The sequence below is a fragment of the Aspergillus multicolor genome, assembly GCF_047715735.1.
Source record: "Aspergillus multicolor strain CBS 133.54 unplaced genomic scaffold BDW74scaffold_16, whole genome shotgun sequence".
Taxonomy (NCBI): Eukaryota; Fungi; Ascomycota; class Eurotiomycetes; order Eurotiales; family Aspergillaceae; genus Aspergillus; species Aspergillus multicolor.
Window position 1 is genome coordinate 238,369 of NW_027395967.1, and position 26,056 is coordinate 264,424.

At 52.5% G+C, this 26,056-nt stretch overlaps 11 protein-coding genes and 2 non-coding genes across 13 annotated transcripts; 6 read left to right on the top strand and 7 right to left on the bottom strand.

Moving 5' to 3' along the window:
* Positions 1-499: 499 nt before the first annotated feature.
* On the bottom strand, positions 500-2,101 carry BDW74DRAFT_179168 (uncharacterized protein; the record flags this gene model as incomplete). The annotated part of the gene is made up of 1 exon (XM_073729389.1): positions 500-2,101. The coding sequence occupies one exon, from the start codon at positions 2,099-2,101 to the stop codon at positions 500-502; it is 1,602 nt and encodes a 533-aa protein (XP_073582803.1).
* Positions 2,102-2,602: 501 nt separating this feature from the next.
* Positions 2,603-3,913, bottom strand: BDW74DRAFT_179169 (GFA family protein; the record flags this gene model as incomplete). The annotated part of the gene is made up of 1 exon (XM_073729390.1): positions 2,603-3,913. One exon carries the CDS (start codon positions 3,911-3,913, stop codon positions 2,603-2,605), a length of 1,311 nt encoding a protein of 436 aa, XP_073582804.1.
* A 478-nt stretch (positions 3,914-4,391) lies between these two features.
* BDW74DRAFT_168540 (LysM peptidoglycan-binding domain-containing protein) lies at positions 4,392-5,616 on the bottom strand (the record flags this gene model as incomplete). The annotated part of the gene is made up of 2 exons (XM_073726850.1): positions 4,392-4,627; positions 5,076-5,616. The coding sequence occupies 2 exons, from the start codon at positions 5,614-5,616 to the stop codon at positions 4,392-4,394; spliced, it is 777 nt and encodes a 258-aa protein (XP_073582805.1).
* A 572-nt stretch (positions 5,617-6,188) lies between these two features.
* On the top strand, positions 6,189-7,314 carry BDW74DRAFT_155077 (uncharacterized protein). Its single transcript, XM_073724776.1, has one exon. The coding sequence runs from the start codon at positions 6,302-6,304 to the stop codon at positions 7,211-7,213; it is 912 nt and encodes a 303-aa protein (XP_073582806.1). The 5' UTR covers positions 6,189-6,301; the 3' UTR covers positions 7,214-7,314.
* A 1,460-nt stretch (positions 7,315-8,774) lies between these two features.
* Positions 8,775-13,515, top strand: BDW74DRAFT_185756 (uncharacterized protein; the record flags this gene model as incomplete). Its single annotated transcript, XM_073731107.1, has 6 exons — positions 8,775-10,670; positions 10,718-11,026; positions 11,076-12,066; positions 12,131-12,257; positions 12,328-12,885; positions 12,951-13,515. The coding sequence occupies 6 exons, from the start codon at positions 8,775-8,777 to the stop codon at positions 13,513-13,515; spliced, it is 4,446 nt and encodes a 1,481-aa protein (XP_073582807.1).
* A 363-nt stretch (positions 13,516-13,878) lies between these two features.
* BDW74DRAFT_155078 (uncharacterized protein) lies at positions 13,879-14,285 on the bottom strand. Its single transcript, XM_073724777.1, has one exon. It carries the CDS (start codon positions 14,135-14,137, stop codon positions 13,922-13,924), a length of 216 nt encoding a protein of 71 aa, XP_073582808.1. The 5' UTR covers positions 14,138-14,285; the 3' UTR covers positions 13,879-13,921.
* On the bottom strand, positions 14,258-14,953 carry BDW74DRAFT_179173 (uncharacterized protein; the record flags this gene model as incomplete). Its single annotated transcript, XM_073729391.1, has 1 exon — positions 14,258-14,953. One exon carries the CDS (start codon positions 14,951-14,953, stop codon positions 14,258-14,260), a length of 696 nt encoding a protein of 231 aa, XP_073582809.1.
* A 768-nt stretch (positions 14,954-15,721) lies between these two features.
* On the top strand, positions 15,722-15,810 carry BDW74DRAFT_t143. Its single transcript has one exon. It is a non-coding gene; the product is annotated as a tRNA-Asp (tRNA).
* An 813-nt stretch (positions 15,811-16,623) lies between these two features.
* BDW74DRAFT_179174 (uncharacterized protein) lies at positions 16,624-17,658 on the bottom strand (the record flags this gene model as incomplete). Its single annotated transcript, XM_073729392.1, has 2 exons — positions 16,624-17,322; positions 17,401-17,658. The coding sequence occupies 2 exons, from the start codon at positions 17,656-17,658 to the stop codon at positions 16,624-16,626; spliced, it is 957 nt and encodes a 318-aa protein (XP_073582810.1).
* Positions 17,659-18,956: 1,298 nt separating this feature from the next.
* On the top strand, positions 18,957-19,684 carry BDW74DRAFT_179175 (uncharacterized protein; the record flags this gene model as incomplete). The annotated part of the gene is made up of 2 exons (XM_073729393.1): positions 18,957-19,547; positions 19,619-19,684. 2 exons carry the CDS (start codon positions 18,957-18,959, stop codon positions 19,682-19,684), a joined length of 657 nt encoding a protein of 218 aa, XP_073582811.1.
* Positions 19,685-22,709: 3,025 nt separating this feature from the next.
* On the bottom strand, positions 22,710-22,801 carry BDW74DRAFT_t147. The gene has a single exon. It is a non-coding gene; the product is annotated as a tRNA-Phe (tRNA).
* A 990-nt stretch (positions 22,802-23,791) lies between these two features.
* On the top strand, positions 23,792-24,199 carry BDW74DRAFT_179176 (uncharacterized protein; the record flags this gene model as incomplete). Its single annotated transcript, XM_073729394.1, has 2 exons — positions 23,792-24,064; positions 24,167-24,199. 2 exons carry the CDS (start codon positions 23,792-23,794, stop codon positions 24,197-24,199), a joined length of 306 nt encoding a protein of 101 aa, XP_073582812.1.
* An 890-nt stretch (positions 24,200-25,089) lies between these two features.
* BDW74DRAFT_179177 (uncharacterized protein) lies at positions 25,090-25,458 on the top strand (the record flags this gene model as incomplete). Its single annotated transcript, XM_073729395.1, has 2 exons — positions 25,090-25,353; positions 25,420-25,458. The coding sequence occupies 2 exons, from the start codon at positions 25,090-25,092 to the stop codon at positions 25,456-25,458; spliced, it is 303 nt and encodes a 100-aa protein (XP_073582813.1).
* Between the last annotated feature and the right edge of the window lie 598 nt (positions 25,459-26,056).

A 26,056-nucleotide genomic window follows, 5' to 3' on the forward strand; every position in this document is an offset into this window, starting at 1 on the left:
TTTTGAAATGCTCCGCAATTGGGGAGCACCATATTCGACTTATCGAAGCATTCCACGACGGCAAAACAGTTTGTAATGCGTGTCACTGAGCCTTATGACATGAGTCAGCCAAATGACGACAACCTCTTACTACTGTCTAGATGGCTCATCGGCGGCCCCAGTGGCAAGTCCACCAAATCGGTGCAACCTGCTTCCTTGGATAATGTCGCTGCGGATACGCATACGACCTTATATTAACCAGGATTTCAACTGGTCGCCTGCTCTGTTTCGAGTCTCGTTTTCGTTTGGTATTAGCGTTGAGGCTATGGACACAATCCCATGATAACCCGGGCTGGTACTGGTTGGCTGCGCTCCCTTGGAAACTGGTCTTGTTCGGAGGTGTCGGCGTAAGGAACTCTGCTCGGTTTCTCTTTACATGTTCAAATGTTATGTTCTACCACGACAGGTTTAGATACCACCTTGTTTCCATCATAATGCACAATCATGCTTTCTTTTCCACTCAAACATCCAACGGCGTCTCGCAAAACCGACTCCAAGACCTAATCTTCCCCCCGTAAAAGTAAAAGAGAATCGGACTCGGCATCAGCAGCACCCCCAACCCAGCCAGCAGCGTACTCGTCCACTCCACCCCCAGCTTCTTATAGACACTACTCCCCCACAGCGGAAATGACGCAGACACCAAACTCCGCACCGCAACATGGATCGAAATCGCACTATTCGCATTCGGCATGTACACGTCAACGATATACACAATTCCGCTGATGAAAATAAGCTGCAGCGCGCAGCCAACGAAGAAACACGACATAACCTGCGCAATCCAGTGCGTCCGCATCGCCCATCCGAACCATAAAAGACTCGGAAAAAGCATACACCCGCCTAATATCATCGGCGGGAGACGCGACTCAGGCGTTGCGGTGCCGCGCTTCAACGCGCGCCAGTAGAAGTGTCGCGTGTGTAGAACGACGATTCCCCATGCGCTTACTACTCCCAGCAGAACGCTGATGAAGGGTAGCGAAGACACGGGCGCACTCCACCCGCGCATTTTGAATGCATACGGGAACATCTGGTACGAGAGGTACAGCGTCCCGTAGACGAGGGTGAGATACAGCGTGATCACGATGAGGATTGGTTCCTGGGCCATCATGGCGAGTGGCATTTTGCCGTACCGCTGGACGAGGGTTCCCAGTGTCAGGGCGTGTTTTTCACTTGGGGCGTAGAAGGAGTTATCGCCTGTTTCTTTGCGGATTTTGGACGCTTTGCGTTCCAGGATCCGTTTGCGCGAGGACTCGTGGACGCTGAAGGGTGTGAGGAGTCCGATGAAGACGTATACGAGTAGCGTCACCCATCCGATCCACCGCCACCCGTATCGATCGAGGATATAGCTGCCTACGATGGGTCCGACGCTACTGCCTAGATTCATGCTTGTGGCTGAGGCGCCCACTGCAATGGCGCGCGTATGGATCGGCCAGACTTCAGCGAGCATGCCGGATCCTACGGCTAGAACACCGGACCCGAGCATCCCCTGCAGGAATCTTGAAATAATAATCGTCTGTGCATTAGTCGCAAGAGACTGCGGGATCTGGAAGAGCGCACACCCGAAAAGAGCTATAAACAGCGGAACCGCATTCCCCACGATCTGACTCAATGGCGCGAAGAAGAGCGGTCCGATACTGAATCCCGCGACGAAGAGCGCGACGGAGAGGTTCATTACCACTGTGCTAACGTGGAATTCGGATGCAGTTGTTGGCGCCGCGGGGCCGAAGATCGAGGAGGAGAAGGAGGTTAGGAAGATCATTGCGCAGGCGATGAGGGTGAATTTTAGTTTTTTGGACAGCGGCCAGGTTTGGGGGTCTGTTAGGACTCTGTCCGTGGGTGAGAAGGTGACGAGGTACGGGTCTTTTGAGGGGGATGGGGTGAGGTCTGGTGATGCGGTTGCGGTTTGGATTCCCATAGTGTTGGTGGGTTGTTTCTCCATGTCTAGCTCTGTGCTTGGAGAGTGCAGAGTCGAAGCTTCAGATTGCGATCCAGGCTGGCTTTGCGCCGGGCTTTGAGACTGCGATTGCGAGGCCTCGATGGCCGTGCTTTTCTGCTCCTGGGCCATCCTCGTGGCGAGCAATCGGTTGCAGTGCTCTCTGTCTAGAGCTGTCAGTATGCGATGATTTATATAACGCAGGAACAGACATACGCACCGGAAAACCTTCCCTTCTTATCCCGTCGTCATCAGAATATGCAGGGGGTGCCGAACAAAACGTAAGCCCTACCTCGCTGATGACGAGTTTCGAGTATAGAAAACCTCCGAAGGTAGCGGATAGGCAAGGGACAGTTCTTCGTGAAACTCAAAACCGAAGATTAAAAATCTTCAAGCTTTCCTGGAGCCCAACGTGGAGCCTGATCTGCGTCTGTTCCCGCTGATAAACCTGATTTGCCCGTTGAGCTTGTTGATATGGCTCGCGAGTCGCAAGCGGCAAATCGCAGTGATGGCCGAGATCAATGGATCCACCGGGGGTTTCGCCGAGATAGCGAGGTTGCGATAAGCACTGCCTTCTCCAATTCCGGAAAGAATAGCCCTAGGAAGACCTTGGGGTAGGAGAAGGAGGGGAGGTTAGAAGTCGAGCAGTTTCTCCTCCTCAACAACCAAATTTCTAACTTCCCCGTGCGTTCTCACCCCCCATTCCCTCAATCCCTCCGTCAGAGCATCTGTGAACGCCTGATCATAGCGTTGCCCGTCATCAGCCGAGATCAGGGCGTCTGTCTTCCATAACGCCCAGTTCCCCAGCATAACGCCTTCATCTGAGTGGATAATTCCGACCGCGACGTCCAAGATATGCGGTCTATTGACATGACCGAAGAAAACAGTCGCCCCGCATGCCCCGCAGAATGTCCGTCGGACGCCGTTGCTGGATTTGTAGCTTTTCGATGTGCCGAGGAGCAGATCGTCTGGTAAAGGAGGACTTATATGGTCCCTAGGCACGTAAAGCCAGGGAACCGCATGTGCTCCGGTCGTAAGGCGACAATCGCGACAGACGTCGATGAGAGCGAGCCATTTCGTTGTGTCGCCGGGATGGATCCACTTTTTGCTTGAGGGGGAGTTAATGAAGTTCTTCTGCGGTCGCGAAATAGCGAATGAGATGCCGCCGCAGTGACATCTCGCTAGGAGTTTATTCTCATCGTCATCTTGATGCTGGTGGGATTCGCAGTCCGGAATCACAACCCCGCCCGGCTGCGTATCGAAGGTCTTCAACTTCCGCTCTCCGATCTTAGGTAAAAGCGCAGCGAGTCCTCCGTCGCGCGTTGAAGAGGTGAAATAGTGCTCGTCGATGACCCAAACGTCCTCGTTTGCATTTGTGTTCTCGTCGAAGATTGAGATCGAGATGTTCCAGATGTCGTCATCGTCCATCCGATCGCCGATATGGCAGCCGCAGGTCGAGCAGAAATATTTCGTTGATGTTGCATGGGCGTGACGGTAGCCCGTCAGACTGTCTAGAATTGACGGCGCGATGAAAAATGGTTCAATTCCCAATGGAAGAGGAGCGTGGAATGTTGCGAGGGCGCCGTGGGTTCGTCGGCAGATTGTGCAGTTGCAGATGTGTGTTCGCAGTGGGAGAGATGATGTCGGGAGGGATAGGGTGAAGTGCACACTGCGGCAGTGGCAGGATGCCGTTAGGATCTTGGTCGATGACATTTCGCGACGGATTAAGATGAAGTCTGAAGGAAGTTGCAGGATTGATGATGACGAGGAAATGCGGGGTTTGATCGCATGGCGGGAGGGAGGCTCGTGTAACCTCAGGAACCGGTTTTCGGTGTCCGGCTGATCCCCTGCCATGGAACCAGGGTTCCTCAGCCGGGATCGGAGTCCTGGGCTCGCGTCGGTCCGGGGGGCTTGGCGGGCGGCGCCGAGTGTAGCCAAGCTCATGGCCAAGCCTGTTTGATCTACAAGCTACCTACCTAGGTACGCATGCTTTTTGTTGCGGGTTACGCGCGGTTCGTAGTGCTTAAGGGATGCCAGAAGAGGCCCCTCTAACTGTAGATAGTGGTTAGCGGGAGACTCGGACCTGAAACGAATCTTCGTGGACTTCTACCTCAGCGGTCGAGATTGAACGCAATGGACAATATGGACAGGGAGTTTACTGTGATAGTAGATGAGCTACGAGGTATCGCGGCCGCTGTCATAAGATCGATGTCTTGGAGGCAAGGTCCGACCCACTGCGCGCCGACATTTCTTGAAGTCATCGAAGAACAGAAGTATATATTAGTACATCATGCGCAACAGCATTACTCGTGCAGTATTCTAAACCATTAATCATACACTCACAACATTACACTAACTCATATCCTTTTTCGGTCCTCCCTCTATATTTTAAGCATTGCCTAAGCTCCGCAAAGTGGCGATTCTAAACGCCAACGCAGACGTAGTAATCAACCCAAAGGTTCGAGCACGACGCATCGATCGTAGGATTCCAGCTGCGGAACTGATCAAGCGTGATGCCGTATTCCGAATCAATAGCCCAGCATCCCTCGCCCGACGCAACCTTGTGGTACGTCTTGCAGTCGGCGGTGATATCCGGCATCTGCGGCTTCGGCGCAACGTGCACGCAGACATAGTAGTCCAGCCAGAGGTTTGAGCATTCTACGCGCATACAAACGTTAGTAAGAGATAGTGAAGGGGAGGGGGAGTGAAGGAAAGGGAGAGTGAGGAGGGCAGGCGTACTGGAATCGATGGAAGGATTCCACGCGGCAAAGTCGGCGTGCGTGATGCCGTACTGAGACTCGATGGTGTCGCATTGGTCGCCCGAAACGACTTTGTGGTACTCATCGCAGTTCTCGTCGATGCCGGATTGGGTGGGGGAGGGGGCGTCGCTAGAGCTGTCATCGTCGCTGCCGGTTGAGGGTGCGGTGGACGTTTGGGCGGGGGCGGGCTCAGAGGTGCCGGTGGCGGTGCTGGTGGCGGCGCCGGGGGTGTGCACGCAGACGTAGTAGTCTAGCCAGAGGTTCGAGCAGTCTGTTTATTGAGAGCCTTCTGTTAGCGGGTGTTCGACTTGCAAGGGAGGCGGGTAAGAGGGGACGGGGACACATACTGTCGTCAATGTAGGGGTTCCACGAAGAGAACTGCTCATTTGTGATGCCGTATGTGGCTTCGATAGTATCGCACTGGTCGCCGGAGGCAACCTTGTGGAACTTGTCGCAGTTCGAAGCAAGGCCGGGCTGAGTCTCGGTGGGAGCGTCACCGCTGGCCGAGGTAGTGGTGGCTGCCTCCTTGGTGGTGGTCACAAAGGCAGTGGTGGTGCTCGCAGTGGTTGTGACAGCCTGCGTCGTAGTAGTGGTAGAGGAAGTGGTAGAGGTGGTGGTAGTGGAAGAAGTGGCAGGCTCATCGGCTGTCACATCGCCAATGACACAGTAGTCGGCGAAGTCGTCAAAGTTATCGCAGTCCAGGCCAGGATTCAGCGACTTGAGGTCGTCGACTGACAGACCCCATCCCGAGGCGAAGCTCTCGCAGCTATCGCCGGAGCTGGCGGCGATGTCGAAGGTACAGTCGACGCTGCGCTGGACGGGGATGCTACGGGCGGCGAGCAGCTCCGGAAGGAGGCTCAGGGCGACGGCAGACTTGAGGCTGGGCATTGTGATGGTGAGATGAAGGTAGAAGGGTGTCTGGGGTGCTGATGTTTGTTCTCACGACCATGGTTTATATGTCGATTTCCGGACGCCCGGGCTGAAGCCTACCAGGTACCTTGGCTGCCAGTGCTCCATTTTCTCTAAGTTCAGCTAAGAGGGTCTCCCGGTCAACGTTCAGGTGGCGTTCGGCGTAGTATTCTCGTATAGCTAGCCACTGTCTAGACTCGGTGGTGGTGCCATTCCAGTCTTCCTCCAGACAAAGTGTAAGCGAAGAGCTCGGCGGCAATGCCGGATAGCCGTGCATTCCAGCCGTGAGGAGTTATTTCTGCATAAAGGTTAGCCAGAGCACGCTATTTGGCCCGAACCCACCAGGGTCCAGAGCCCTGAGTCACGTTACTGTCACAGATACAGCCCTAGCGTCCCCCACAGCCCCTGCAAGGCTGCAACGCTGGCATAACAGTGGTCCTCAAGCTTTGCTCAAGCCCAAAGCCAAGACCCTGGGTGGGCTGGCACAGAATTGGCGCAAATTTAAATATTCCACACCATCCAGCGCCTGCCTGCCCTGCACTCTGCCCTCTTCTTATCCCTCCAGTCGGCTGTCGCTCTTTCTCTTCTCTTCCCCACTGGGCCATTCGTTTTTGTGCTTTTCGCCCCCACGGTTGCCTGACTAGCTGAACAGTCAGTAATCAATATGGTTCGACTCTCGTGGCTCGCACTTAGTCTGTTGGCCGGAGTGGCCGCGGCCGAGTCCGAAGCCAACAAGACGGAGATTGATTTGATCTTCCCGCGCGAGGGCACCTTCGCCCCCCAAAGGGACATGCCGGTGGTCTTTGCGATTCAGAACCCCTCTGCCGCCAATGGACTCCGCGCAAACTTCCAGTACGGGCTGCGCGTAAAAGGCCAGACAAACGAGACAAAGCGGAGCTACCGCTACCAGCTGGACGACATCGACATCCCGGCAAACGAGACGACCTACTTCAGCTCCACCAGCCTCGGCACCCTGCTCAACCAGACCGGTACCTGGGAGTTCTCCTGGAGCCTGTACTGGCTCAACTGCTCCACCTCCGCAGATTCAGCTTACAACAACACCGAGTACCCGTGGGTCAGCGGCGCACTGGACGGCGTCAACCAAGACGCCGTGGAGGACGGCTTCCACATGTCAGACTACCAGTTCACGGCCAACTCCTTCTCCTTCGAAATCAAAGACGGCGGGGCTACTGTGAATCTCACGACCCTCTCTGGCTCTGACCAGTGCGGCGATGCCTCGGGCTTTGTCCTCCCGGCCATCAAGGGCACCACGCCCTTCCCCATTCATTTCTCGGAGAAGCCTAAGGACATGGACAGTTGTGCTGTGCTCGACAACTCGACGCTGACGTTGGCTTCGGCGACCGAGGCCGCAGAGCCTTGCAAGGTTAGCATCGGTGCCGTGGCTGAGGCGAGCATCCTGGCCGAATCGAAGTGTAACGATATTACCTTCTCCTCGTCGGGTTGCACGGACGAGCAGCCTAAGGATGATGCTGCGGCGGGTCAGAACCATGGCCAGGCTGCTTGGCTTGCGGCTACGCTGGCTGTTATCCTGGGCTTTGGCATTGTGGGATACTGATCGGGCTCGGATCCGCCGTCGGGCTGGACGAGAGGCGGCCCTTCATCGTGTTCATACCTAGACTAACGGGGATCCGTACCAATCATGTGCATATTCGATACTGTACCTAACTACCTAAGATAGGCTCACCGGCAGCCCCAATGCCCAGAATGGACCCAAGGCAGTCCACTCGTCGTATGTTTCTCGGAAATCACCTCCCACACTCTCGTAGCTAATTCCGAGTTCTTAATGGTTGCCTGCACACGATATGCCTTCATAATCTCCGGATGTAACCTCACGATCTCCATCCATCTCCACAATCATCAAGAAGCGGAGCCCGCTAGGCCCTTATGCCCGCTATCTTCAATAGTGTCTTGGCAAAGGGGCTTGTTCGTCTCAGCTGCCGACCTCGGAGGCCTAGATGGCTCTTGCCAAGAGTCAAATTTAACAGTGTGGGTTTCCTCATGGCGCCGCCGTGGCGTGTGCCAACTACTGTGCCTGAAAAGTTTTGTCTCAGTTGTTGAGTGCTAAGCCTTGCTGAGGGATTCGATGAGACTTGGTTAAAGCTTACCCTGGTGAGACATGATTCTGCACAGAATGTGAATATCATGGACTTTCCAACGATTCTGCATGCTGTTCTACCTTCTGAAGAAGTGGCAATTCCAATTTTTACAGAAACGGCCCCCAACGCTGGTATCGGACAACACCGCTGCAACAGTGAGAAGTCCCCGACCGTGTCCACAACTGCGATCTCGAAGCCGCAGTTTTGCATTATTCTGCTCAGCCCGTGCTCTGCAAGCGCGCCTCCAAAACTAAGCTACAGCCAGGCACGCCGTAGAACAGCCCTAAAGCAGAAAAATCCCCGAGAGTGGGTAAGGGCCAACAAATCCGACGCCTCCGGTTGGCGGTTTCAGCCGACACTCGCTTGGCTGGGGTTAAGCGTCTCGGGCCGGCGTCGGTCAGGGACTCCAGGGACTCAGGGGCCTCAATGCGCTTGCTCGATGAGGAAGGAGTCTCGGGCATCAGAGTTCGTTGTGATTTGTACGCTCGTGTATCCTGTATCCTCATTGCTCAGTCGCTGTTGGATTTTCGGGCTCCACTACTTGGCCCCTGCTGTACTGCAAGGTACCCAGTCTACACTTCACAGCCTCACTATACAAGCGTTGAGCGGTGGTGCCTTCGGGAATATGGGCGATTCTGGACCCTGGGTGGGTTTAGCTGAAGAGCGGAATTAGCGGCTCACGGTTTGTGACTCTGTTCGCTTCTACTTTGTGCCTGCTTTAGTCCCTGAGCCAAGTGGATGAGGCTATTCAGCTCGCTTGGCATCACGAGTGCAATCTTGGAGTATACCGCTGGCAGTGGGCAGACACCGAGTAAGATGAGACTCTGGATTGATATATAACCAAGCGAGACGCTCCAGTTTTGCAGCCCGTCAATGGTCTTCTCTCCTTAAGCGTTGCCGGTTCTTCGGCGTCCAGTCTTTTACCCTACCCAGTCATTCTTTTGCGACATTCGCACTATTCACTCTTTCTTTTCTTTTTCTTTTTTTTTTTCTTTATACCCCTCATTGGGTACCCCGCCCATGGCTCCTTCCTGGCGCAATGTGGCAGTCGGCGCCCTTGCCCTCTCTTTCCCTAACAGCGGCCTCTTCGCCTCTGCACAGGCCGCATCAAGACAACCTGCTGCCCCGGGCTACCGCGGCATAAACGCCGTCTGCCCATCGGCTTGCTTTGAGACCGGTCCCGACCCCTTCGGCTGGTCGGTCTACCCCAGCTTCGACAAACTTTCTTCTTGCAAGCAAGCTGTCCTCTCCAGTTTCTCCTTGTACGACGATGTCGACGACAAGGAGATCAACCACCGCGTCTACGCCTGCACGGCGTACGGCCACGACTGGGACGATGCGGCCAAGGCCGAGGCTGCCGCTGCTCGTCCCGCGAAGAATGTTAACGTCACCTACGAGATCGGATGGACCACCAGCGAGTCCGGCACCGAGGCCGACTACAGCTTGCTGATGGGCCAGATGCGCGAGTATGTCGTCAACGGCCATGCTCCGACCAACAGGACGACGATGCTGTATGCGCAGTTCGGCCACAACATTGCTGGTCTCTATATCGGGCAGGGTCTTCGTGGTCCGGACGTTGCCAACGCTGCGTTGAAGGCTCTCGATGCCAATTCCGCTGCTTTTGATGGGAAGCGCGAGGCTCTTGCTATTCAGCTCTGCGGAAAAGGTTTTGATGCTGACCATGTCCTTGGATTCATGGCTCTTAACCATGGGACCATGGGCGATATCCAGAAGGCCTTCAAGACCTGGTCTCGTGCTGAGTGTCTAGACTTTTCCAACTCTACGAGCTTCACTAGCACTGCGCCCTTTACTCTGCCCCAGCTCTCTTCGATCAAGGGCAACCACACACTCTCTCACTCCAACGGCACTGTCGCAAGACGACACCACTCCGGACATGGCCTGAGCCACTCGACTCTGCACCACCGGGCATCCGAATGCAGCACTCAGGTGGTGGTTAGTGGAGACAGCTGTGCAGCACTCGCGGAACGCTGCGGTATCTCCGGCGACGACTTCACCAAGTACAACTCGGACGAAGGGCTCTGCTCCAGCCTCACCCCTGGCCAGCATGTCTGTTGCTCGTCCGGCGACATGCCTGACTTCCGCCCCAAGACCAACGACGACGGTTCTTGTGCTACCACTATCGTGAACGACGGTCAGAGCTGTGCTACGGTAGCCGCAGCCAACAGCCTGACAAACGATGACATTGAAGACTTTAACAAGGACACCTGGGGCTGGAACGGATGCAAGAACATCTTTGCCGGCAGTGTCATTTGCATCAGCGAGGGCACTCCTCCTATGCCTGCTGCTATGGAAAATGCTCTATGTGGACCGCAGGTGCCTGGCACTGAGGCTCCTGACGACATGAGCACGCTTGCCGACCTGAACCCGTGCCCGCTCAATGCCTGCTGCGACACCTGGGGTCAGTGCGGTATTACGCCCGAGTTCTGTACCGATACCAACACCGGAGCTCCAGGAACTGCAGCTAACGGCACTAATGGCTGTATCTCCAACTGCGGCACTGATGTTGTCAAGGGCTCGGCCCCGTCGGAGTTCCGTAGCGTTGGTTATTACGAGGGATATCTCTTCAACCGCGACTGTCTCTACCAGGACACACTGCAGATCGATACCTCCAAGTACACCCACTTGCATTTTGGCTTTGGATCTATTACGGCCGACTACGAGGTCTCTATTGGAGATGAGTTCATCACCTACGAGTTCAACAACTTCAAGTTCCTGAGCGGGCCCAAGAAGATTCTCTCCTTTGGCGGCTGGGACTTTTCGACCAACCCCAGCACTTACAACATCTTCAGAGAAGGCACTCAGGCCGCCAACCGCCTGAAGCTGGCTACCAACATCGCCAACTTCATCAAGGAGCACGACCTTGATGGAGTTGATATCGACTGGGAGTATCCTGGTGTAAGTCAGTCAGTTTCTCACTACGTATCCTTACTGACACATCCCAGGCCCCCGATATTCCTGGTATCCCTGCCGGTTCAGAGGACGAGGGTGACAACTATCTCAAGTTCCTCGTCGTCCTGAAGAACCTTCTCAAAGGAAAGTCGGTCTCTATCGCTGCTCCCGCCTCGTACTGGTATCTTAAGGGCTTCCCAATCAAGTCCATTGGCAAGATCGTCGACTACATCGTCTTCATGACCTACGACCTCCATGGACAGTGGGATGCTGCCAACCCCAACTCTCAGGACGGCTGCGCGACCGGAAACTGTCTCCGCAGTCAGGTCAACCTCACGGAGACAATGACTTCTCTGGCCATGGTCGGTTTCTGCTCCTTTCAGGATATACATCTTCTAACAGCTTTGATAGATCACCAAGGCCGGTGTTCCCTCTGACCGCGTGGTTGTCGGTGTGGCCAGTTACGGTCGGTCCTTCGCCATGGCTGAGGCTGGATGCCACGGTCCTGAGTGTCTGTACACTGGAACTCGCGCCAACTCTGATGCTACCAAGGGTCGATGCACGGGAACGGCCGGCTACCTGGCCAACGCTGAGATTAACGAGATCATCAGTGGCACCTCTTCTGGTCTCACCACTCGCGACGACGTCTCTAGCCGTGTCACTGCACACTATCTCGACGAAGACAGTGACAGCAACATTCTGGTCTACGACGATACCCAGTGGGTTGCGTACATGAGTCCCGAGGTCCGCGAGTCTCGAGTGACCAAGTACAAGGGACTGAACATGGGTGGCTCAGTCAACTGGGCAACCGATCTCGAAACCTTCGAGGATGCACCGGTTGGTAACTGGTCAGACTACAAGGCTGCCATCCTGGCGAAGAAGAATCCTCTCGAAGCCGACAACCTCCACGACGGTAACTGGTCTAGCCTGACATGCGATAATGACTACTACAAGGGAACGCCATACTACTCCCCCTCGGAGCGCTGGGCCGCGCTTGACGTCGATGAAGCCTGGGACGACATGATGAAGGCTTGGAAGTACTACCGCGACAACGTCAACTCCACCTCGTTCACCGGATACATTGCCTACATGATGAACTTTGAAGGCTACGGTGACTGCGGCGATATCGTGGCAGGCTGCGGTGGAACTATCGAGTGTACTGACGATCGTTCTCCTGCCGAGGTCCTGATTTGGGAGTCCTTGAACAAGGTCAGCACCACGTACGCACGATACCACGACGGTCTTCTTTCGGCCGCGGCCCTCATTGTCGACCCCTCCCTCAAAGACTTTACGAAGAAGTTCGCCCCTGTGCCCCCCGATGATCCTCTCAAGTGGCAAGATCTTCTGCTTGACTTGATTTCGGATGCCACGCCCATGGTTGGTGGAAAGTTCTTCAAATATGGTACGTCCTTGACAAGAAATTGGCGGCAATGACTCTTTTTCTAACAGGACAACCCTACGTACAGTTCTCACCAAACTTCCTGGAATTTCGTCTCTTTCGGACGCCGGCAAAGAGAAGGCTCAAGAGATCACCGAGTCTGTTCTAGGCGAGGCAGCATCAGTTGGCACGAGTCTTGTTGATACCGAAGATCCGTAAGCCCCCCTCTCTCCCAATGCTTAGTCTCCTGGTCAAAGACGTGGCTAACCGCACCTGCACTTCCAGTGATGAGTGGTCAGACGACGATCAAGACGGATTCATGACATACCTGGGCCAAAGTGCCGGTATTTGGGATAGGGCCAACACGATCGGTTTAGCGACCCTATTCGACGGCTCGGACGACTCCATTGACACCCTCAAGACTCTTGTCGCTGACGGACACTTTGCCAATGGTGCTAGCGCTGGTGGTGACGAAGATGGATTTGACGCAAAGACCGGAAATGAGACCGTCACCGACGCCTTTACGAAGGCCTACTATGGATTCGCCATTCCCGCCATCTGGCAGAGTTCAGGACACCACCCCTTCATCATTGACACACAGCGTAGCTGTACATCAGACGATGATGGTGACGACGACGACTTGGCGTCGGCCTGCTACCAGGGCAAGCTTTACAAGCTGGCCGACCCCGACGGAAAGTCCCAATCTTGCCGCGAAAACGCTCAGACTGGCGTCAAGTGTGGCAGTGACGGTGTCACCTACAATGACTTTGCTACCCCTAATGGTGTTGACCAGCTCAAGGATAGTGCTTGGGGTGGTGTGACTGCACAAGATATCATTACTGGGTATGCTTACTTCCTCGTTCTTCCATTGCAACTCCGCTAATTTGATCGTCTATCAGAGCCGTCAGAACCTACATCAACAACGGTAACGAAAACGGCGGCGACAGCAAGGTCGATACGAGCAAGAACTTCGACAGCCTCGCCAACATGGACATCACCGTCCCCAACTTCATCAACCTCCCCGTCTGCACCGAGACCGTCGCCCGCCGCTCCTGGACCAACGCCGACGACACCGAGTCCGCCCGCAACGTCGACTTCTTCCCCTGCAACATCGCCAACGGCAAGGACTACTGCGGCGAATCTACCTTCGAGGATCAAGGCAGCGAGGCCTCCCCGCTCATCGACGACTGCAAGCAGATCATCAAGAACATCCAAGGCACGGACGGCGAGTGGAACACCTCGCCGCTCGAAAAGCAGCGCTCGCTTGTGCACTATGGTTCTTGCCGCTTTGGTGTCACGGGTAAGGGGATCCACGGCAATGTGTCGTTTATGACCGGTGCCCAGGATATCATTGATATTATTAACGATGCGATTGAGAAGTTTGGCCGTGATGATGGTCGTGTTGGTGCTAAGGGCACCATGCAGTGTGATGGGAATATTAAGAAGCAGAAGGTTGATTGGGGGCTTTATTAAGCTGTTTGATGGTTATTGTTGTTGGATAATGATTGATAGGACTGTGGAATATCAAAAGTTTGATTTACTCTTCCGGCGGGCCGAGGGGTGTACCACCCTGTTTGAACTTTAATGTGCGGCGGTGACGTAGGCGATCAAGGGAGGTATAGCCATGCTATCCTCCCGGCAAGATAATAATCTCGGCAACCCGAGAAGATCGAGGTATAAAGACCTGGTTATCCAGATTGAACTGTTGTCTCCTAAGTGCCAGAGTCAACAAAGATTTCTCCTGAAGGGAATACCGATACTCCTTACAACCATACTTCATCCTCTGCATAAAACGCTAAGATCGACAAGAAACCTCCGTTGAAATTGTAACTGAGAATACCAAGTAGCATACAAGTCCAACCCATTCCCAGTCCTGATCCTAAACACGAACAAACTCCCAAGCCGTCCCCCTCTTCCCCTCTCCACCAACTTGAAGACCCTTATTCTCCGCAATCATAGCTCGAAACCCTCCCCAATGCTTCACAAGCAGGACATGCCCGCCATCTGGACTCTGCCGGACACAGAACTTCTCCCAGTCACGATGCCGTTTACTCTGCGCTCTGAATTTCCAAGGCTTGCTGCCCCTGGAGCCCATATTATATATCAACAATAAAACAAGGATGAAAAAGCAGACTCAACTCAACCGCCCATCCTGAACAGCCAACCCGGCACTGAAAAAGCGCAGTGCTCAATCGGTTCAAAGCCCATCAGCAGCTCACTCCTCCCCATCCGACCCAACGCGCACAAACTCAAACACCGTCCCCGCCTCCCCCTTACCCGCAACAACCAACTCCAACTCCCCCGCCTGTCCACCCCCCACCCTAACCTTCATCGCTCTAAACCCGCCCTCACATCTCGCAAGCAACACATGCCCACTACCTTCCTGACGCACACAGAAATGCTCCCACCCCTGGTGACTCTTCGCGTCCGCAATAAACGTCTTCCAGTGCTTGTCGCGCCCGATGAAACCCCCCGACGCCTCGTTCTGGAAGCCTAGCCAGAGGTCTTTGTTCTGGATGCAGTGCCAGTACGCGGCGGTGTCGGTGTCGCTGTTGATAAGCGTGGCTTTGCGTGCGCCTTCGCTGGGGTTTGTCCTGGCTTCCGAGACGGAATAGGGCTGGAGACGCAGGATCCCACGCTTTAGATAGACGATACAGTTGGTTTTCGGGTCACGGATCAGGAACGTTTTGCCGGGCTGCGGGTATGTGCTTGGGCTTGGGCTTGTGGTCTCAGTTGCGTTCGTGGTGTACGGATGGAACAAGCCTAGCTCGGCTAGCTTGGCGGCCATGCTCTGCATTTCTTCTGGGTCTAGATCTAGATTTGGGAATGTGCTCGTTGGGGTGGGGGTATCGCCGTCCCCGGTCTGCCCGTCAGATGTGAAGGACATTGTTTCCGTCTCCCAGGTATCCATTTTGCGGGTCAAGGGCCTTGGTGCGGTGAGTTGATATTTCTGCAGGGATATGGTGGTGGATGTGAGCGGGAGATGTTGAATTGTTTCGTTTCTGACGTCTTTGGAGATATACTGACTGGGTTTAGAAGGTCGAGATCTCAGCAGTCATTTGGATGCTAGTATCTGTAAGCGCCAGTGTCACGAGGGCGGGGTAGCCATTCCTACCTATCATGTCAAGCCAAAACTGCAGGGATATTGGTTTCAGGTCCGTGGATTGTGATTTGAGGGAAATTTAACCGTTTATATGCGACAGATGGTACATCTTATCGATCTTTTGGTTACTTAGATTGCGAGGGGGTTACCGCACCCTACGGTATACATTTCCGTGCTTCTGCGGTACAGTCTTGATGCAGCTTACAATTAGAAGCTTTACTCCATGCGACTTTTCCTAAATCTGTAACGCTAGGTTCGTCATTACAACTTTGAATGCTGGAGTATTTTCACCTGTTTTGTGGGGGACCAACCTGACCCATATATATATCTCAAACATGTGCCCGAAAGCCTCAAACACCTCAATCGGCGTAGCGTCGGCAAAAAGGAAGAACCAACAGCGCGACGTCGGAGACTCAGTTTTGGTCGAGTAAAGTCTACAGAACTAAAGAGCCTTGCAATTGTGTTGTGCTCTGTGATCTATTAGGGTAGTTTCCTCTGCTCCGTGACGGTGTTTTCAGTGCAGAATCATGTTTAATTTGCACATAAACACAAAAGGTAAAAGGCTATATTAGCAGATCCTCGATGGTCTAACGGTCATGATTTCCGCTTGTCACTTCTAGTAAGAACAAGCGCGGGAGACCTGGGTTCGACTCCCAGTCGGGGAGATTTCTTTTTGCTTTTTTTGCTTTTTTTTCTTTTTTTTTTTTTTCTATGTCTTGTGATGGTTGTGGGGCTGTAGGTAGCTGGAGGCTACAACGCGATATGCCTGCAAACACTTTGAAGAAAATACTTGTTATTGGGAGAGAGGAAGTTAGAGATATTTGTTTCGACGAAATGCATCCCATGACCTATACACCAAACCTGATATCTAATAGTCGTTCGAAACCTCGATGAGATCAATCATCGAACTTGACGGGCCTAGAGTCCTGTCAGTGATGATTCGAGCCTTCTTGCACTGTGGAACCAACAAGGACTTGAAAGCAGCTACCTTGCAGCTTTCTCATCACCTGCGAAACTATTTGCCGCAGACAGAGGCTTGAACGTCGACAAGACTTGAAGATACACATTGCAGCTAGGACTTTCAAGTCGATCACGCTCTTCATAGGACGCTTGTGGTCATTGCCAGCATTGCGTCTCCGCAAGGATGGAACTATTTAGGTAAAGCGATTAAACATATGCAAAACCGTATGTCACAAGTGAGGATTTAGAGCTAACACGGGTTGTCAAAAGACATAGTAAGTTTGCTGGTTTATTCGGCCTTGCGATGCCGCGGCTTGTTGGATATGGGACATTTAAGTTGCGATGGGATAGTATCGCACGAGGCATTGACCTGGGAAGGCCTGATATTCATTCTGAATGATCAAAAAGAATGAATACTTCCATTGACTCCACCTTGGCCTCGAGAGATAATAGAAAGTAAGCCCTGAAAGCCAGCTCGCCACCTGAAAAGTCTTGGAATCCACCAAACCTCGCCGGCCTCAAACCATACTCCGAATCGTCACCTCATAATCCTCCGGCTCCCTCCCAAGAATCTCCCTCAGGGTCGGCGTAACAACCGCCGTCTCACCGCGCCGGATCGCCTCCCACGCCGTACACCATTCCCTCGCAAGGTTGACCCCGTGGTACGTATGCTTCCCGCCATGGTCCAGACCCGCATACTCGTCAACACTAATCTCCCGAATGCGCACGTCCTTGCCGACTGCTCTTCCCAGGACCTCAGCCGTCTCTTTGAGCGAGTACACCTTGTTCCCGGTGAGAAGGACAATCTTATTGACGTAAGGAAAAGCGTTTTTGACATCCGCGCCTGTACCAGCAACAGTCGCATAATTCGCAACCAGCTTCGCACTCGCTTCACCGAGCTCATCACGCTTAACCCACGCAACACCGGGCCCAGACCCATCATGCGGAATCGTAATCTCGTCGACGGGATTGCGCAAGTCGAACCAATTCGTGTAGATCGGGAAGGACTCGGAATAGAGACCCTCGCGGATGGACGTGTACGTGATTGGCTTGTCACCGGAGGTGCTGAGTTCCGAGAGGAATTTCTCAGTCGCAAGATGCGCGCCCATGACGTGCGCGACGCTGGAATCGGTGTAGTTTCCGGCGAATCCGAGGCTGCTGTAGAAGATGTGCTTTACGCCGGAATTGAGGGCGAGGGTTAGGGCTGTTTTGTGGGCCTAACACTTGTTAACATACACCGCTACCATACTAGGTCTATCATTGTTAGTTTCTATCTGGGCAGGGACAGGACGCACGTTAACCCGATGCTCAATCTCAAACGACGCATACGAAATGAGCATGAGAACATCAATGCCCTCGAACACGTTCTGCAGCGTCTCGGGGTAATCGTAGTCGCCCCTGAGCGCTGTAGCCCCTGCTGCGACCTCTTTTTCGTGTCGTTCTGCGTTCCGGCTGATCAGGGTGAGCTGGGATGCTGGGACTAGCGTCAGCAGGTGCTTGACGATGCTGGACCCCAGGCCGCCAGAGGCGGGGAAGACGCCGATTCGTGACATTGAGAGTTGAGAATGTGATGAGGGTGAATGATTGGCGATGGTGGGCAGATTGATTGGGTTGGTGACACTGCGGCTGACGTTGGATTTAAGCCGGAGGCTATTTGGGCGGATTGGGGATTTGGATGGGGTTATTATTGCTGAAGATCGCTGGATGCTTAGAAATTGGATGGTCAAGGACCCACTAGCATGAATTAGGGTCGGCCACTCAGGATTTAGGGTTGGATCCAAGCTTAAAGCGACCGCCAATCGCTCGTAGGCCTGACGTCACGGTTAATTTGGTCAACGCTGCTCTCAGAAAGTTAGGGCTAGCAAGGCACATGATGACTATCGCCCTAGCAAGTGCTATTTTTAATGTGAGGGATGTGGTTATCACCGCGAGACACGATCTGCTGAAGCTGAAATTATCGAGTGAGTCTCAGCCAATCCGTAACGTTCCGTGCCTGCAGATCGTCAGAAGAAACTCCGCAGATAGTGCATTATAAGCAGAACCTGCTGCAAGCATACCTACCCCGGTCGTTCCTGCCAAGATCGACAGCTGACCTGCATAATGAAGTTCTAGGCTCTCCAGACAGCAGAGGGTTTTTTTCGCCTTTCTCAGAAGTTATCTCTTCATTAGGAATATGAGCTATAGCGTCTATCATTCTCCCTCTAATGAAAGAAGAATGACCATGACTATGTTGCGATCGCAGATACGCGACTCAACTGTAGACGGGGGTCTGAAAGGGTGTTCCAGCCGTCATGCATGATCGTCACTGCAACTGCAGGAACGAGGAGACTCTGTACGGAAGAACACTCCAGCGCTTGACAGACGAGGATATTCCGGGAAGCCGGAAATGAGCAGCAGGAGCAACCTATCATATACGCCATCTCATGGCTTATCCACCAAGAGTAGAGCTTGAGTTTACTTTTGTGTATCTCAAGACGCATTGTTGAAATGAGTCGGCGCGCTTTCCGCAGCGTGGCCCTATGGGATATCCAGGGAATGAACTTTAATACACACCGAATGTCCCGGTGGTGCATACTATTGACGGCCCGCGCAGCGAAGACTCGGCGGAATAGAGGGTTTGCAATGTAATTGGCCCTTGAGGACTAAAACCATAGGGTAAAGATGCTCAACAGACCAGAAAAGGAAGTCGCGACCACCAAGTTTATCCAAGGAAGGCGCGCACCTTGCCTATAAGACCAGGTCACCTCCCAGCTATTCTCTCCTCATTGCACAGCTGCACTCGCAACTCAGCAAGCCACTCCTTCTGCTCCACCGTCGTTCATTCCTTCTCTCCTGACCCGATACGGTCACCATGAAGCTTCAACTCCTTTCCCTTCTCGCCTTGACCGGCCTCTCTGCCGCCGCCCGCCTAAGCCTTCAAGAGTGCTCTGACCGGGTGGACGAAGCGCAGGACGACCTTCGAACCTTGTACCCGCAACTCGAAGAGGCCGCTAACTCAGACGAAGCGCAAGACCCCGAAAACCGCGATTTCACCAATGCCCTTTCTGGCGCCATGACCCAGGTTTCAAGCGCCACCGGCGCGCGTTCCGACACCTTCCGCAGCGAGATGCTGCAGCGTTGCGGCGAGGGCAACGAGGACGTCGAGGAGAACACGCCGTTCGCTTCTGCGGTCTACAGCTCCCTTGGACAGGTTTATAACGGCGTGCCTGGGGGAAGCACCAGCCGCGAGCGTGAGCGTGAGAGGCGTTTGGCCCGTCGTGAAAGTCACCGTCATGGCGACGACGATGATGACGATGAGGATGACGATGAGGATGAGGACGATGAGGACGATGAGGATGATGACGATGATGAGGACGACGACGACGACGACGACGACCGCAACGGTCTCCTCAACGGCGTGGGCGATGCTGTTGGAGGTGTTCTAGACAGCGCCAACGACATTGTATGTTCCCTTCCTAACCAAAGCGCAGTTTGGGGCTGCTGTTATTCTAACACACTTGTTGTAACTTATAGGTCAGCGACCTTAACCTCGGCGACCTGGGTGATGAGCTTGACAGTATCCTTGCTGGCGATGATTAAGGCGCGAAGGAGTCGGCAATGAGGTCTCCGAGTACCTCAGTTTGAGATAGAGCGACGATGTGGCGTCTTGTGCGGTCATGAAGTTTTGTTTATTATTTTCTTGGTTCCAGCATTTGCTTGGTGCTTGGTGCTTGTCCTTGTGCTTGTGCAGCTTGTCAACCGGGTATTACCTTCGTTATAGACTTTTAATTCTTCTTAATACATCTCTTTACTTGTTGCCCAACGCTTTGGTAATCTGACCTCGAGGGGAACTAGTAGTATTTCTATATTCTTCCTTGACGCCGTGCGTAAGAAATTTAGCTCTTATGCTGGATCATTTACAACTGTGATACATGATTGCTAGCAACGCCCATCTGCGAGAATCCACATCCTTCATCGACAATCGATCAAAGAGAGGTGCTCGCAAAATCCAAATCGGACCATAAAAGTTGCTATCGACACATTTCATGTAGACGACCACGATGCAAATCATCTCAAGATGCAGAGCGAGTCCCACTCACTCATCTCGGCAGGACGCACTTACCCCGTCGACTTGAACTTGCACTTCGGACAGTTAGCTGCGGGGCGCTGGTGTAGCCGACAGCATTCAGCTTTGTTTATGTCTGATACCACGGAGTATGTTGCGGTATGAGGTTGGTACACTTACCTAGCGGGGAGGCCTGCGAATCTTACCAAAGTATCTCTCCAAGGTTGGCAGCATTTGCCATTGAACACCAAACTCTTCATCGCTTATGTAATGCGCAGAGGCCCAGTATCTAAACGGGCACTATAGTTCCGCAGTCCGACAGCCGCTCTAAGATTCATTGGGTCTTACTTAGTCTTGTGTAAGGTAGACGTGAGTTGGGCGGAGGCGATGACCGGCTGTTTAGATACTGCTTTCTGCTTGAGCAAGCCGCCATGCACTGTACTCTAGGCAGACTGCTTTTGGTGACTTGATAGGGTAATTTCAAAGGGTAGGGTATCTTTGCGGTATTAGACGTGGTCGGCGGGGGCGCGCTACCAGTAATCAAAACCATGAACAAACAGGTCAAGGTTCGTGCTGCTCCAGTCCTCCAAATACAGCCTCCGACTCGGAGTCCACCGTCTGGGTATAGCGAGCGATTAAGAGCCGATGCGGCGGCCAGTGACCTAATACAGGTCTTCGCAAACTTGACGCCTAACTAACCTGGAAAAGGGGTATCTGGCCGAGGTGCTGCGGTCGGGTTCTGGATTATGGCTGTGGTACCATACTGTCAAAGGCTTGATCCGCAAGGGGCACATGGTATGCACGCCAGCTACGTCACTTCTCCTTATGATGGGAAAGGCGATGGGAAGGCAATAAGCAAAGGACCAGTGGATACACGCAAGCGGCGCCACTCATTGCTGTAGGAGTACACGAATGGAAAGAGATGACGCTCTTGTTCTGCGGGCTCGCCCGATCAAGTTCGATCTCGGTTGTTCCGGTTGTTATTGTTGACGATGGTTGGCGGTCCAGAGGGCTAGCACCCTGCCAGTTGAGATGATATTCATGGTGGAAACAAGCAGGAATATAAGTAGGCAGGTAATTTCCTGCCGTATGCTAGCTCTCTGACTTTCTTCCATTTTTACCCACACTTCCAATTTTCTATCAACACCCAGCTCCGCAGCCTACCATAAGAACCCTCCATCTCTTGATATATACCGGACACTCGATTCCAACCTACATCTTCACCACCATGCACCTCACACACCTCGCCGCAGCTCTCACTTTACTCACAGCATCCGCCATTGCGAGCCCTACCCCACCCCCCCAAAGCCCGCCAAAGCACCAGCTCCATTTGCGGAACTATATACTGGCCGATTCCGCAATGTTGTAGCTGGGTGGTGAGCGATGACGGACTCCGATTATTTTTTTCGTGCCGGAATCCCCCTGATCTAACCTCTGAGTCGGGGTTCGAGAACTCCTGCAGGGGCGGCGCAGAACCGGAGATACCTCTTTGCTGCGCGGTGGAAGGGGTAAGTACCTCTCTTATAGATAAAAGGTGTCGAATGCAGTGCGATGAATCTGACGTCTGTGTTCGTTTATAACAGCTCAATTCTGTAGCTGGATGTGAACCCCCCTAGCCTATGTAGGGGCTTACGGCTTCCTACCTAGGCCGGTGAATTGGGTACCTGCGACAAGGGCACGGGGGGACTCTCCCATGTCTGCGCGGGCGACTGCTTTGGTTTGCTACCATATTTCTCGTGAAGGTGTTCGGTCCACTAAGTTTTGGATCTGCAACAACTTGCCTTGGTCTCTTATGCACAGGGGCTTGAGGAATTGAATTTGATTAAGGTTCAAAGTCACGAACTCTGCTTCATAGGCCCTTACTCATAATACCTATTTCCATTGAACTAGAACTATAGCCCGCCTCAATGCTGCCGACAAGACGAGAGCTATACATGGAGATGCAGTAGCCCAGACCAGGACCGCGACATATCGACGTTCGACAATTTCCTGGAGGCCTGCTATATGCCCCAGACAGATTTTCAGCCTTGGTGCTGTGACCGCGTTGAGGTAAGAATGCCTACCTACTGATAGCATACTGCACGTGCTCCCCTCCCTCTATTTGCGTATAGCTACAATAATTAATCCGGGCTGCCCCTGTTTATTTTTACTCTTACGTCCTTAGCTATTCTCGCTGGACTATTGCACTGTCCCGGCCGATGATTAGAGGCGAGTGAGCTAAGCTTGCGGTGTGTTAGCTGTGGATATTAGATTGACTTGATTTCTTCGAGACTAAAGTCTGTTTGTAACCTTGTATCAGTGGGATGCGTGATGGGTCCCCAGTTTGCTGGCAGAGGGCTGTTCGTGTACCACAGGTAGCAGTACTTAACGCCTCGGGGCGTACTTAAGTTATAACTTGCACTCTATTCCCAGAGCTGCCGATGAGCAAAAGGGCGCACTGTAGAATAGATCTACGATAAGACATTGGTTGTAGCCAGCGTACCTAGTAAAAAGGGTAGGTAGGATATGTGAACCAAGTATCCACCCACATGGCACACCTACCAAGAACCAAAAAAGAAATGGGATGAGCAGGGATCGAACCAGCGACCTTTAGATGAGATGACTGATGTTTAGACTTCAGTCTAACGCTCTACCAACTGAGCTATCGCCCCATTTGATGTATATTGCTTATTTTTTATTGAATATCCCAACGATCTAGAAAGGTTATGGCTCGTTGGCGCCAGCACCTACTCAGGTAATGAATGACCTCAGCAAAGTCACATTTCCCAATACCCTGCAGTATTGGCTAAATCAGTACCAAGTTCAACATAATCCGTACTTTTCCAGCTATATACGTTAAAACTCTATGTCTGCACACCCGCCCGGGACCCGACTATCGCTCGGATGTAGAACAATCCAAGGTAGTTTATGAGTTCTAGTATAAAACAGGAGCCAGCAAGCTGTGGTATTTGATAAGCTGGAGTAAGCTTCTCAGCGCACTGAGGTCGCCGCTACGTCAAATGATTGTTATTCTTCCCATACGGAGTATAGTCGGGTGGCGTCCTATTTGCAGGTGCAGATCTCGATCTGAGCGATGACCAAGAGATCGTCGGTCACAAACCACAATCTCACGTCAGACAGTTGAGCCAACCCTTGAGACTGGAACTGGAGGAAAGAGAAAAGCTGCTAGAGAATATAGAGTACTTTCAGTTCTGAGGCAAGAGAACAAAGATCAGCCGTGTCATTCCCCTGGTTGCTCGACGCTTGCGCCCGGCTCTACCATAATCAGCCCATTGTCAGCAATCAATTGATCTCTACTACAACTATCCTAAATGCTTCATTGCCGGTAGAATACCCATCAAATGATCATCTCAAGCACCGGTGGAGGCAGCCGGGCTCCCCGGTCGAATTAGACTGCCTCAGACATGTCATTGTTGTATTAACACGCACGATCCACTGCCCGTGCGCAGAATTAATCATGATCCAGGTACAGGTAGATATATTCCTTTTCGAAAGCGAGCATATAAACAGTAAAGCTGTCCCCGGCCGCCTCCCTCCCTCCCGCTTTACTTCTTCGAGCATTACGCCGAGTTCTCTTCCGTATCTGCACAAGGCTTTCAATCATTCCACCATTTCCCACCACTGCTTATCACTCCATCACCATGAAATCCCAGCTCTCCGGTATCGCCATGATCCTGCTCACCGGCGCAACCGCTCTGGCCATGGCTCGTCCTTCCAAACTCCACATCCGACAGACCTCCGATCTCTGTACAGAAGAAGGATTCGACGTGCCGCTTTGCTGCACTTACATTCAGCTCGAGGACGACGACGTGCTCTCCTGCAGCGTGCCAGGCACTACCAGCAGCATTGAAGAATGGGACGAATCGTGCGAAGGAGATAGCGAGGGGCCCGCTTGCTGCATTGTTAATGGTGAAGTAAGTACCAGATTATTTATTGAGAACATAATGGAATTGATATCGCGCCCTTACTCTTGTACTAGGTTCCTCGAAGACTAACTAACGTGTCTTTTGTGATAGACGCTTGAGTTGAGCGACTGTATACGCCTTTGAGCAGCTGTTAGGTTGGCTGTTAGTGGTACTATTGTGTGAACACTTGTACCATGGTGATTGGATGGTGCCATTCACGTTGATGCTCCAAGAGCGGCAAAAATCTTTTCCAAGATTGAAGTTGTATGTATCACGGACATTTTCCAAGTGATACTTGACGCTACGTGGCTTTTTTTCTTACCGTCTTGTAAGCATCGTTCTCGTTGAGACTTGTAGATACTCCAGTTTTCTTTAGATGTAGCTAACCTCCGTGCATTAGGTAGGTGGGCGAGAGATCGAGGTATAGCTAGATACAATTGTTACGACAAGTATAAGTTACATGTGGAAACCAGTATACGGCCATGAAAAGGAGTAATGTGGCACCGTTGATGTGAATCTTATAATGGTGACGAATCCTTTGTTTTTGATAAGTCATGCTGACTCCATCAACCTCTGGGTCTACAGAGCCCTGCATGCTCGGTTCAATGGTGCTAAATTTCTCTCAGTCCATAAGGATAGTTCTCTTACTTCTATGGCACATTATGAATGGTATACGCCCTCTCTATACAGGAGAAAATCGTCAGGCATCCAATTCCAAATATGGTCAACAAATGCATGGAGAGAGAGAGAACGACAGTAAGCTGAGCGTTGCTTTGTACTGCAGTTGTGAAAAGACTGCAAGTTCAGCTTCAGATGCACGGCATGTCACAAAGAAAGCGGGGTGTACTTGTTGCTTTTTTTCCTTCGTTGCGGGAATACTCATGCATGATATTTCTCCAGACCACCGCTTTGGAAGTATAAAGTCAGCTGGGGTCCCTCTGAGTGTGTGTATTAATATCCTTAATCCTCGTATTCTATCTCAAGTCCCCCACTAATCCATTCATCACTACACTTCTCGACCCTGTCCGACCGCCATGAAGATCTCCCTCCCAACCACCATCCTCCTCAGCGGCACAGCCCTCGCAACCCCCCTAGCCCTCAAGCCTGACATCAAAGCGCGCCAGAATACCAACAATGTCTGCCCCGACCCCGACCATCCATACCCGCTCTGCTGTCTCCACATGCCCACCTGGCCGCCGGTGTACTACTGTACGCAGCCAGCGGACGTATCAAACTCCAATGCATTCTTCAACTCCTGCGCTAGGACCGCCGCTGCTTGCTGCGAGCTGAATATCACCGTAAGTTTTTATTTCCCTTACCGCGGGATATGGCGAGGATTGTTGACGTCGTTGCCTGTGATATAGTCCCAGCAGCGAGGATGCGTTGCGCCACCTACGCCTTGATTCTACGCTGTGCTTGTTGGGGAGAGATGTATCAGGGTTGCTGTATGATTATTTTCTTTGATGGGTAGATTCCTGATGATAGTCTAGTGGTCGGGTGGGCTTGGATTTTAGGTGGTAAGCACTGGTTGAGGTAAGGAGGCCTATGTGATTCAACATCACCGGAGGGACTTGGCGTGGACCTGGATGAAATACTAGCTTTTGTTCAAGTGCATTACCTTTACAGCTATATAGGTTTGAGTTGGAATGTCAAGTTATTTTTTTTGGACCCCGACTCAGGCTACCCACAATTTTCGAGATCGTACACCGTAGAATTTCTGGAATCTACGAGACGCCGATAAAATGGAAGAGTGTTGATTGGGGCAAGAATAGGAATGTGCGACCTTGTTCGTTTGGCATATGTTTGTTACACATGTTATGGCGTGAAATCGAGGTCTCAGGTATGACCACGGTTAGATATATATATATATATGTAACCCAAAAAATACACCCAACACATTTTTGAAAAGTAGTAACAAACGATAAACGGCTAATACACTGCTTGGTTGACATGGTAATGCAAGTATATACCATTTACCTAACTGGTACATACACCTGGGCA